This window comes from Carlito syrichta, unplaced genomic scaffold (assembly GCF_000164805.1).
Source record: "Carlito syrichta isolate Samal-C Ts95f unplaced genomic scaffold, Tarsius_syrichta-2.0.1 Scaffold305731, whole genome shotgun sequence".
Classification (NCBI taxonomy): Eukaryota; Metazoa; Chordata; class Mammalia; order Primates; family Tarsiidae; genus Carlito; species Carlito syrichta.
This window is the reverse complement of record NW_007249827.1, coordinates 632,748-643,551: the sequence shown is the minus strand read 5'-3', so window position 1 is coordinate 643,551 and position 10,804 is coordinate 632,748. Positions and strand designations below refer to the sequence as shown.

Sequence of the window (10,804 nt, the reverse complement as noted above, 5' to 3'; positions counted from 1 at the left end):
GCTCACTGTGTAGCATTCACATCTGAATTCCATTTTTATGTTTAAAAGCCCTGGTGACAGCTTGAAGGGACAAAACTTGTTTTGCAGACAAGCTAACTGAAGTACACAGAGGAGAGACGACAAACCAACCTGGGGGCTTCTGGACCCCTCGTTACCTGTAACTTGTATGGAAGATTCTCTTTATAAAAAAGCCTTTCTCAGAAATGTCAATAAGTAACCAATAAAAATGATAGCATACTAATCTAAGAGTTACATGTTGCCAATGGTGCTCCAAATAAAGGTAAAACTGACTGCTGGTCAAGTTTAGGTAAGGATTTATAAATAGTATCGATTACATTTTTAACTTAATATAAGTTTGGAAATGCCTATAATACTTTTTTAAAAAAGTAACTTAGAAGAGACCCAAAGTGGATTTGGTCATTTATCAGACCTGACTTATCTCCGTGTCCACATCGGCTCATGTTCTGCTAGAATTCTCCCAAAGGAACCTTTCTGCTCACTGATGGGAAAAGGAGGGCTTGTCATTTTAACTTGGAACACATTTTCATCATTTCATCATTTTGCTGGTGAAAATAAATGGAAATTATCCAGCTGGATGTGCCACTTATAAGAACATTACTGAGTAACAAATGGTTTATTCAAATATTTAATTGGAAAGAAATACATCTGGAATAAGTTTTATTGGAATTCATATAAAAAGGAAAATGGATCCATTAGAACTAATATAATAAACAGTTGATTTTATCTGGAACCAAAAATATTAATGGATTAGAACCTCCATGTCCTAATCTTTTTCCTTGTATAAAAAGCCAGTCGAATATTCTAATTTATATGGCAATTATACTTTAGTACTTTAGGTAGACCTTTGTTTTCAGCTAATGTTTCAGAGGCAGATCACCTAAATAACCCAATTTGGTTCCTCTCCCTTCTCCCCAAAAAACAAATACAAAGAAAGGAGAAGGGGCATTTTCCTGTCTTCAAAATACAACTTCCAGCTAAGATCAGCAAATCAGCAGAAATTCACTGCATTTGGGCTCCTAGTTCTAAACGGTTTAAGAGACCACTGAGTTTCAGCCTCAGATATCAACATAGATCCCATTGATCAAATAATCAAGTCTGGAATAACGTTTCCTGCGGAGGGATTCTGAGAGAATTCTACCCACGAGGACAAGGCCTATCACCAGGAACAGAACGCCAAAGAGCAGGGTCCCAATGAGCAGCCACTTTTCAAAGGGAAGGCCGTTTGGGTTTGCTAGGACACTGCCCAGTGAGGAACTGCCTGGACTGGCCTTCCCAGTGTCCTGGGAAGCAGTTTTATTTGTAGCAGCAGACTCCACATGTGACAACGAAAGGGTGGCAGCGTTCTGCACAACCCCCGTGTCCAAAGTTAGGTTGGAGACATCACTAAAGGGCACTGTTTCCGGGGTGCCTTTCAAGTCTGTAGGTGTCTGAAAAGTGGTAGTTGGAACTGCCGTGGTGGCCATCTCTTGGGGTGTAACCACAGCCTGTGTAAAAGCTGTGGAAATGAGGCCCGGCGGAGGCTGAGAAGACACAACGGTTACAGGTGGAGCTGTGGTGGCCAGCCGTGGCTGAGCAGGCAGAGCTGGGGCTGCCATCCATGGCCGAGTGATCCCAGGAGGTGTCCCTGAAGCATTAGTAGGTAGAGGAGCTGCAGGTTCAGGAGGAGCCGAGGTGGCAGGTAGAGAAGCAAATGCTACTGTCGCTGGGGACGCTGTCACGTTTTCAGGCAGCAGATGGGCTGTTTCTCGTTCTGAGGACAGCTGTGAGCTCCAAGAATGGCCTTTTTCTTTATCAACAGAGAGCTGGGTACTCACTTGGTCAATCTTGAGTAGTTTTTCCGAGTGATTTGAGGACCCCAGCTTTTGAGAAGGTGCATTTCTCCATGAGACATCTGTGGGCTTTGAATAAACTGCCAGGTGAGCCATTAAGGGAGCAACTGCTTGTGAAGGCTGGCTGTGCAGGGGAGAATCTTCTTGGGCTAACTCTTGGCTTGGCAAACCAGTTCTGGCCAAAGACGGAAAATCTGAAGGTGTATCAAAAATTAAAGGAAGACTTAATTCCATGTTAAGCTAGGTTTTAAAATGCAAACATATCTGCCTGTTCAACAGTTCCCCAAACTACTAAAGCTTGACATTTCATTAAAATGTGTACAAAACGGAAAAACGCAAATTGCTGACTGAGAATCTGATAACAGCACGTCTCCGCCAGATGCTGTGGTTTATTTCTAGTGTGACGGGATAGACAAGAAGAGAAATGTGTGGAGGAGGATCAGGCAAATTAAGGAAAAGTGGGAGCTGCACGGGGAGAGGCAGGAGGGGCTCGGCAACAAGGGGTTTTGGAAGATGGGGAGAGTTAAGGGCCAGGGCAGAAAGGTATGTGGAAGCCATGGAAAACTGAGGCGATGGAGTTGGAAGCCAGGACAGCATCCCTGTGACGTGCCTCTGGCAGGGAGGAAGAGGGTCTGGTCTCCCCTCACGGCATCGAGGCCAAGACAGCAGCAGCAGGTATCCTTCCAACCTAAAAACATGCATTGTTCCAGCACTGCACTCAGAGGAGGGGCTCCCAACAATTACAATTTTTTTCAGATTTTTCCCCTTTCCCTTTCCTTCCCTTCTTCCCTCCCTCTTCACCACCCCCCCGCTTTCTAAGACAGGGTCTCACTCTGTCGCCCAGGCTGGAGTGCAATAGCCTGATCATAGCTCACTGTACCCTTCACCTCCTAGGCTCAAGGGATCCTTCCATCTCAGCCTCTCAAGTAGCTGGGATTACAGGCATGAGTCGCCACACCTAGCTCAGAGATTAGAATTCCAGAGCCAACGTCTTAGGTTATGAGGGTGATGGGACTAATATTTGAAACCATGGTGGCTACATTGTGGACAAAAAGAGCAGAAAACCACATAGTCAGTCTTCAATCCTGCTGAGAAGAAACCAGCTTCAGATCCTGCTCCTGCCTGCTCGAGAAAGCTTAGAAGTTTGTTCTTGGTCTCACATCCCATTGATCACAGCTCAAACCGGAAAGGCCTGCTCAAGCCATCAAGTGCAGGGAACGATCACTTGCGTTGCTCTCTATCACACTGCTCCTTGGCTAACCATTTCTCTTAGATTAGAACTGTAGAAAACACCAGCAAAGGCAGCAAAGAAGCAGAAGCAGGGCCTAGTGCTTATTGGTTCACTCTCTCCTGCTCCCTTTTCCCCTTTCTTTCTCAACTCACCTCCTTGCTAGTTTCTCAACTAGACTGCACTCTCCTCTCTCCTAAAACAGACCCACAGGCAGCTCTGGATTCGGATCATCTTGCGGCTACTCTCTCAGTCTCACACCTCCAAAAGGTTCTTCAGAACTGTCACTTATTAGACAGGGCTCAGCAAGCTACAGACCAATTGACAAATCTGGCCTTCCACCTGTCTTCATATGGCTTGCAAGCTAAGAATGGTTTCTACATTTTTAAATGGTTAAAAAAAATCAAGGGCAACCCCCTTGGGTCCCCTACCACTATGGGAGCCTTTCTGTCCTCTCAATAAATTCTGCTTTCTCAAAAAAAAAAAAAAAAAAAATCAAAAGACTATTTTGTGACACATGAAAAGTATATGAAACTCAAATGTCTGTGTCTGCAAGTTAAAGTTTTATCAGCACACAACCATGCTCACTTGTGGACATACAGTCTTTTGTCCTACAAGAATAAAGGTGAGTAGGTACAATGGCTTGAAGGCGGTCCGCAAAGCCTAAAATACTGTCTTGAAAAGTCTAAAATAATAGGCCCTTGACAGAAAGAGCTGGTGGACACCTGTTCCAGAATGTAGTATCTTACTTAACATGGGATTTAGATGCCCCGAGTCCCTTTTTCCTCCAGCAATGCCAAAGATCAGGGCTTTTGTGACAGGTGTTATATTTACAGCATCACCATGAGAGAAACAGCACCTCTAATTTTAGGTAGGACCAGATATTTTTAAAAAGAAGACTCAATGTATTTTGATTTAAAGTAAAAAAAATTTGTTTCCTGTTGGGACTCAGGGGAAAAAAAAAGAGGATAAAATAAAACAAAACAAACCAAAAGAGACTATGTAAATGCTCCATGATGTGTGTGACATCAGAAATATGGCCATTGACAAGAATGACCAAAACAGCTGTTTTCTTTCTCAAGCATGCAATCTCATAAACAAAGTACAGCTTGGGCCAGTCCCGTGTCTTGATAAGATTCATCTACTGGCAAAGATCTTAGAGCCACCCACACCTGCTCCATTTGCCTTAACCACAGATGTTTGCCAAGAAGGCGTGGTGCTTTCTCTCTGTCACACAGAGGTGAACCCCAGAGGGAGCTGGGAAATAGTCCTGTGCCCTCAACCTCTCTTTTGAGTTTTATTTTTAAGTGACTTCACCGAGTCAAAAACCGAGGGACTGACTAGTACTTGGATCCCAGCTAAGCAAACAGACTCCCAATTTATTCTATTTCTAAATTCTCCTATTCTTCCGGTTCTTGGGTAAAAATGATATCCCATAACGCTGCCAAAAGAAGAAGAAGAAGAAAAAAGATGAATGCCAAGCTGCAATCGTTTTATAGAATAAATAGAGTCCAATATCATCTTTCAAATTTTTAGTCTGTAAATATTATTCCATTAATTATAGACCTTGGAAAACAAACTGCCAAACAGACATCTATTATTTAATTTCCCTCCAAACATGAGGCAGATAATTCATTTTTAATGAGGTAATCTCAATCCATCAACACAGACAGATCCATAAGCAGGATTACAAACACAACTTATACACATCCTATAGATAGATATAAACGGTCCTTTGCCTCCTATGCCCAGGGTTGGCGCCCGTAGATGTCCATCAATCCGCTCTGCGCTGATGACGCCCCCTGGTGGCCGCCATAAGAACCGTTTGATTCTAATTCTACCTTCACACCCACCCTGAAGAGATTTAGGCACAAGCCAAGTTCCCATTTCTCCCCATTTCCTTTGGTGAGGATCCTTATCATATACTTACTCTTTTGCACATGCATTATTAAAGCAACAACACTACAGAAGTATTAGAAAAATTAGACAACACATTCTACTATAATATTCATACTAGCCGGGCGCCGCCTGGCTACTTGGAAGGCTGAGCGGAAGGATGGCTGGAGCCCAGCAGGTCGAGGCTGCGGTGGCCGGGAGCGGCCACTGCACTCCTGTCTGGGCGACAGAGTGAGACTCCAACTCAAACAAACAAACAGACAGACAAAAAACATTCATCATCCTATCCCAGTAACAAATTTACACAAACATGCTTCTGTTTAAGGGAATGTTTGATACCAAGGTTCCCCTGGTTCATTAACAAAATCCGATACAGCCTCAGGCAGGGACAAAGCAGTGTCAGTGCCCAGGTGCCCAGGGCAGCATTATCCCCCATGGTACTACACACCTCATACCGTCGAGAGAACCCTGGATTCCACCCCTCACCTTCCAACCCCAAAACTGCTTCTCCTCAAATCTTCCCCAGTGCAGCAAATGGCACCGCCATCCATGTGGACACAAGTCAAAAACTAGGATTTAGCCTCAATACTTCTTCTCTCCTGCTCCCCATATCCATGTCACCACCAAATCCCGCCAACTCTAACTCTGGGACAGCCCATATATTCACTCCTCTCTCCAACCCCTCTGCCCCCTCCCTGGACATTCACCTGGATCTCACTCCTGCCTCCTCACCAGCTTCCCATTTCCCCTCTGCTGCTGCATCACTGTCCACTCCCAAGAGGGCAGTCACAACAGACTTTGAGAAACTGCCCTTCAAATACCACATAACACATCTGCTTTAAACATCCAACAGTTCCCATCACACACCTAAAATAAAAACTCCCTTCCGTGGCTTAAAAAGCTGTATGTGACCTGACTCTCCTTGTCATTTTGCAGTTCACTCTCTGCACAGTTCATGATGGGTCAGCTGGCTGGGAATGAAGCATATGTCTGCCTGAGGATCTTGGATCTGGAAAGTCTTCCCTGACCTCCTCACATATGGCTCCTTGCTGTTTAGATCTCAGTTTAGGGATTATGTCTTCACTCAGTAATGATCTATCACATTGATCTATTACATCTTAATTCTCTGCATAGTACTTAGGATTATGACTACCTTTTTCTTAATCTTTCATTTATTATGGTTATTGTCTCTCTCCCCTGAAACATAAGGGCCAGAAGTAAGAACCTTGTTTCTTTCTCTTTTTTTTAACTTTTAATTTTTTAAATTTTAAAGATGTGGGGTACAATTCAGGGTTAGGTATACAAATGTTCATTATGCAGGTACCCTTGTTGATGAGGTGTGCCCCCCTTCCCCAGGCAGACTTCTACTACTGCCAATCCCGCTTCCCCGCCCTCCTCCCGGCAGTTTCCCACTACTGCCAATTCTTTTCTAATAATATTACGATAATTGTTCGAACCTTGTTTTTTATGTTTAGTGTTGAATCCCTTGGGCATAAAAAGTGCTTGGCACATAGGAGATGCTAAATGACATTTGTTATGTGTTGAATAAACAAATAGAATGCAATTAATAATAAAGGGCAGGATGATAAAAACTTTCTAAAACTTAAATTTTAAAATGTGACTATTTCAGTTTGAAAGTTAACATGCCAAAATCTCAACAATATATATCCAAGTAATTATATCTTTTTTTTTGAGAAAGCAGGATTTATTGAGAGAACAGAAAATCTCCCACAGTGGGAAGGGACCCGAAGGGGTTGCCCTTATCATTATTTTTTTAGCGTTTATTTTCTGTATTCTGAATTAAGATGTAAGTTTCAGAAACATGGAAACTATTTCTAGTGCTTTGCACAGAATCTGGCACAAGATGGGTGTTCAGTAAATGTTTCTCGAATAATATCTAAAATGCATTGAGTTTGACTTCAGATAATATGATTATAAAATAATGAGAAATCAATAACAAATGTACTAGAATTTTATTTTATTTTATTATATTTGAGTTGGAGTCTCACTCTGTCGCCCAGACTGGAGTACAGTGGCCACTCCCGGCCACCGCAGCCTCGACCTGCTGGGCTCCGGTGATCCTTCCGCCTCAGCCTTCCACATAGCTGGAACTACAGGCGCGTGCTACCACGCCTGGCTAATTTTTTGATTTATTGTAGAGATGAGGTCTTGCCTGCCCAGGCGGGTCTCGAACCCGTGGGCTCAGGCAATCCACTCACCTCAACCTCCCAAAGGTGCGGGATTACAGGCTGAGCCACCGAGCCTGGCTTTGTACTAGAATTTTATATATTAACATGGGTTTTAGCCATTTCAAAACAGTCACCCTGGAAACCTATATACTTATTTCAGTGCTGCTGACATTAGTCTAAAGAGGTGCTTCAAAAATGTTTCATCAAAAATCTGTGCACCTTTGATCTTCTGAAGGTAAAAGCAAATACTATCATGCCTTTCACTGGAACACAAATTTTGGTTTAATAAAGTGAATTCCAAATCATGAGACTTTTTGGTATGTCTCATTACTTGTGATCTGTTTTATTTAGACTCTTTAGTAGAAAATCTTCCACATAAACCATATCCTTAATAATTCCAATCACAAAAGAAAAAGAACAAGGTTTTCGTTACCTGTGATTATTCTGTAACTCCTAAGTCCTTTTGCTGGTTTCAGTGGACAGGCTTCCTCACTGGGACAGAAAAATAGGTAGCAGTTGGGTTGTCCAGTCGTTTTTCGAGTGTCGAAGATCATGAGGTTACATGCGTTGTCTCCTGCAATGAAAGGTTTCGTAAGCATGACTTTGAATGAGGATTTTCTGAAGAGTAGGGCAAGTCGGAAGAACTCCACTTATTCTGGTGTCTAACACAAATACCTTTGTTTGTTTTGCTCACTTGCTGACGGCTGAATAATTTCCTTTTCCTTAGTTTAGTCGCTTAAGGCAATTTTTTTTTTTTTTTTTTTGAGTTGGAGTCTCACTGTTACCCAGACTGGAGTGCAGTGGCCGCTCCCGGCCACCGCAGCCTTGACCTGCTGGGTTCTGGTGATCTTTCTGCCTCAGCCTTCCAGTAGCTGGAACTATAGGTGCGTGCTACCACGCCCGGCTAATTTTTGATTTATTGTGGAGATGAGGTCTCGCCAAGTTGACCAGGCGGGTCTTGACCAGGCGGGTCTTGAACCCGCGGGCTCAGGCAATCCACTCACCTCAGCCTCCCAAAGCACGGGATTACAGGCTGAACCACCAAGCCCGGCTTAAGACAATTTTTTAAAACACTGGGCTTAACTTTTTTTTTACAAGATGGCGAAGAAGGAAACTCCTGTCTTTCACAAAGCTGAGCTTAAGCAAAGGCTTTGAAGGCCAAGAAGGCAGAGTGGGAAAGCATCCACAGCCACACAAAAAAAGATCTGCGTGTCACCCACCTTCCGGTGGCCCAGGACACTGTGGTTCAGAAGAGCATCCCTGGGAGAAACAAACTTGATCGCTCTGCCATCATCAAGCACCTCCTGACCACTGAGTTGGCCGTGGAGAAGATAGAAGACAACCACACACTTGTGTTCACTGTGGATGTCAAGGTCAACAAGCACCAGATCAAACAGGCTATGAAGAAGCTCTATGGCATTGCTGTGGCCAAGGTCAACAACATCCTAATCAGGCCTGATGGAAAAAAGGTGGCACATACGGTTGACAGGTTTCAGACTACAATGCTTTGGACGTTGCCAATAAAATTGGGATCATCTCAACTGAGTCCAGCTAGCTAATTCTAAATATATATCTTTTTACCATTAAAAAAGAGACACCGGGTTTAAAAATCTGAGTTAAGGTAATAGTTGACAAAACTAGTTTTTTTTTTAATTTTATTTTTTGAGTTGGAGTCTCACTCCATTGTCCAGGCTAGAGTGCAGTGGCATGCTCACAGCCATTCCAGCGTCCAACTGCTGGGCTCTGGTGATTCTTCCACCTCAGCCTTCCAGGTAGCTGGAACTACAGGCGCACGCTACCACACCCGGCTAATTTTTAAAAAATTTATTGTAGAGACGAGGTCTCACCAAGTTGCCCAGGCTGGTCTCAACCCTCGAGCTCAGGCATTCCTCTCGCCTCAGCCTCCCAAAGTTCTGGGATTACAGGCTTGAGGCACAGCGCCCAGCCTGTTTTTATTTTTATTATTGAGTTGAGGTCTTACTTTGTCATCCAGACTGGAGTGTGGTAGCATGATCAAGGCTCACTGCAGCCTCAAATTCCTGGGCTCAAGTGATCCTCCCATTCCAGCCTCCTGATTAGCTGAGACTACAGATGTGCGCCACCACGCCTTGCTAAATTTTTTGATGTACTGTAGAGAAGAGGTCTAACTATATTATCCAGAGTGGTCTTGAACTCCTGACCTCAAGCAATTCTTCTCCTTCAGCCCGAAGTGCTAGGATTACAGGAATGAACCACTGTGCCCAGACAAACTAGGTTTATTTTTATTTTTTGAGTCAGGAGCTTAATCTGACACCTAGGCTGGAGTACAGTGGCTCAATCACAGCTCATTGCCGCTTCGACCTCCTGTACTAAGGTGATCCTTCCACCTCAGCCTCCCAAGTAGCCGAGACTACTTGTAGCTCAGCTGTGTGCTACCACACTTGGTTAATTTTTTAATTTTTTTGTAGAGACAAGGTCTTGCCATGTTGCCCAGGCTGGACTCAAATCCTCTTGCCTCAGCCTCCCAAAGTACTGGGGCTATAGGCATGAGTCACTACACTCAGCCAAAACCAGTTTTTAATAGTACATTTAATTCTATAGAAATAAGAGCCAGGTGTGTGGTGCCTCACACCTATAATCCCAGCACTCTGGGAGGCTGAGGTGGCAGGGCTGCTTGAGGCCAGCCTGGGAAACATAATGAGACCCTGTCTCTACCAAAAAAATTTAAAAATTTAGCCAGGCATGGTGGTGCATACCTGTAATCTCAGTCACTTGGGAGGCTGAAGTGGGAGGATTCATTGAGCCTAGGAGTTTGAGGCTGCAGTGAGCCATGATCCCGCCACTGCTCTGCAGCTTGGGCAACAGGATGAGGCCCTGACTCAAAAGAAAAAAAAAAGAGAAGCACAAATAAGTCTTCCATCTGCTAAAATATACATAGAAACACTGACTTTGCAATCTTGACACAACTCACAGCTGAGCTGGGTCTTCAGCAATGGCTCCAACCCTAATGATTTCCTGTATCTCTTGTATCCTGAAGGCATTTCAGATGCCTATGAAGCTGTAAGTCCAGCTTTCTTGGGTGGTGTCAGTAAATTAATCCTCACAGATCTCATGCCTCCTTCCACAAAGGAGCTAAGTAGTGGGTAGAACACAAAATCTATCCTTTTTTTAAATCAGTACCATTCTTTTTTTTTTCCAATTTCCCCTCTTGCCTTACCATTCTTACTTTTCTATTTTCCTTCCTTCCTTCCTCAATTTTCACTCTAGACTATCATTTCTGGCTTCTTTTCCTCCTGGTCCTACATCCTATAGCAATCACCCACCATGGCCTAGAGGTGGTTTTATCCTCCATCTGGTACAGCCTCACACCTGTGAGGAATCAGCATGTGCCTGGTCAGGTTGAAGGTCAAGGAGCATGGAGGCTTATCATTAAGAACACACACATGCTCTGCCAACCATCATTACTACTTCTGCTAGGCAGGCTGTGGTTAGGGATCAACCCCAATTCCCCAATTCCCCATATGGGATAGAAGATGCAGTCAGCCTTTCCAGGGTATTTATTCCATCTTGCTACTACCCTAGTCATAAGAGAGACACTCCTGCTTTTTCTTTCTCACTAATGTTGACACCAGGAATACCATTCTTTTTTTTTTTTTTTTTTT

General features: G+C 43.7%; 1 protein-coding gene across 1 annotated transcript in view; it reads right to left on the bottom strand.

Annotated features, from left to right (window-relative positions):
- Positions 1 to 630: 630 nt before the first annotated feature.
- Positions 631 to 10,804, bottom strand: part of MANSC1 (MANSC domain containing 1) — a 16,733-nt gene continuing 6,559 nt past the window's right edge. Inside the window, exons 3-4 of the mRNA XM_008062520.2 lie at positions 7,597 to 7,737; positions 631 to 2,044 (exon numbers count right to left, since the gene is read on the bottom strand). Coding sequence (XP_008060711.1) covers positions 1,077 to 2,044; positions 7,597 to 7,737 — 1,109 coding nt within the window. The 3' untranslated portion in view covers positions 631 to 1,076. The remainder of the gene's footprint in view (positions 2,045 to 7,596; positions 7,738 to 10,804) is intronic.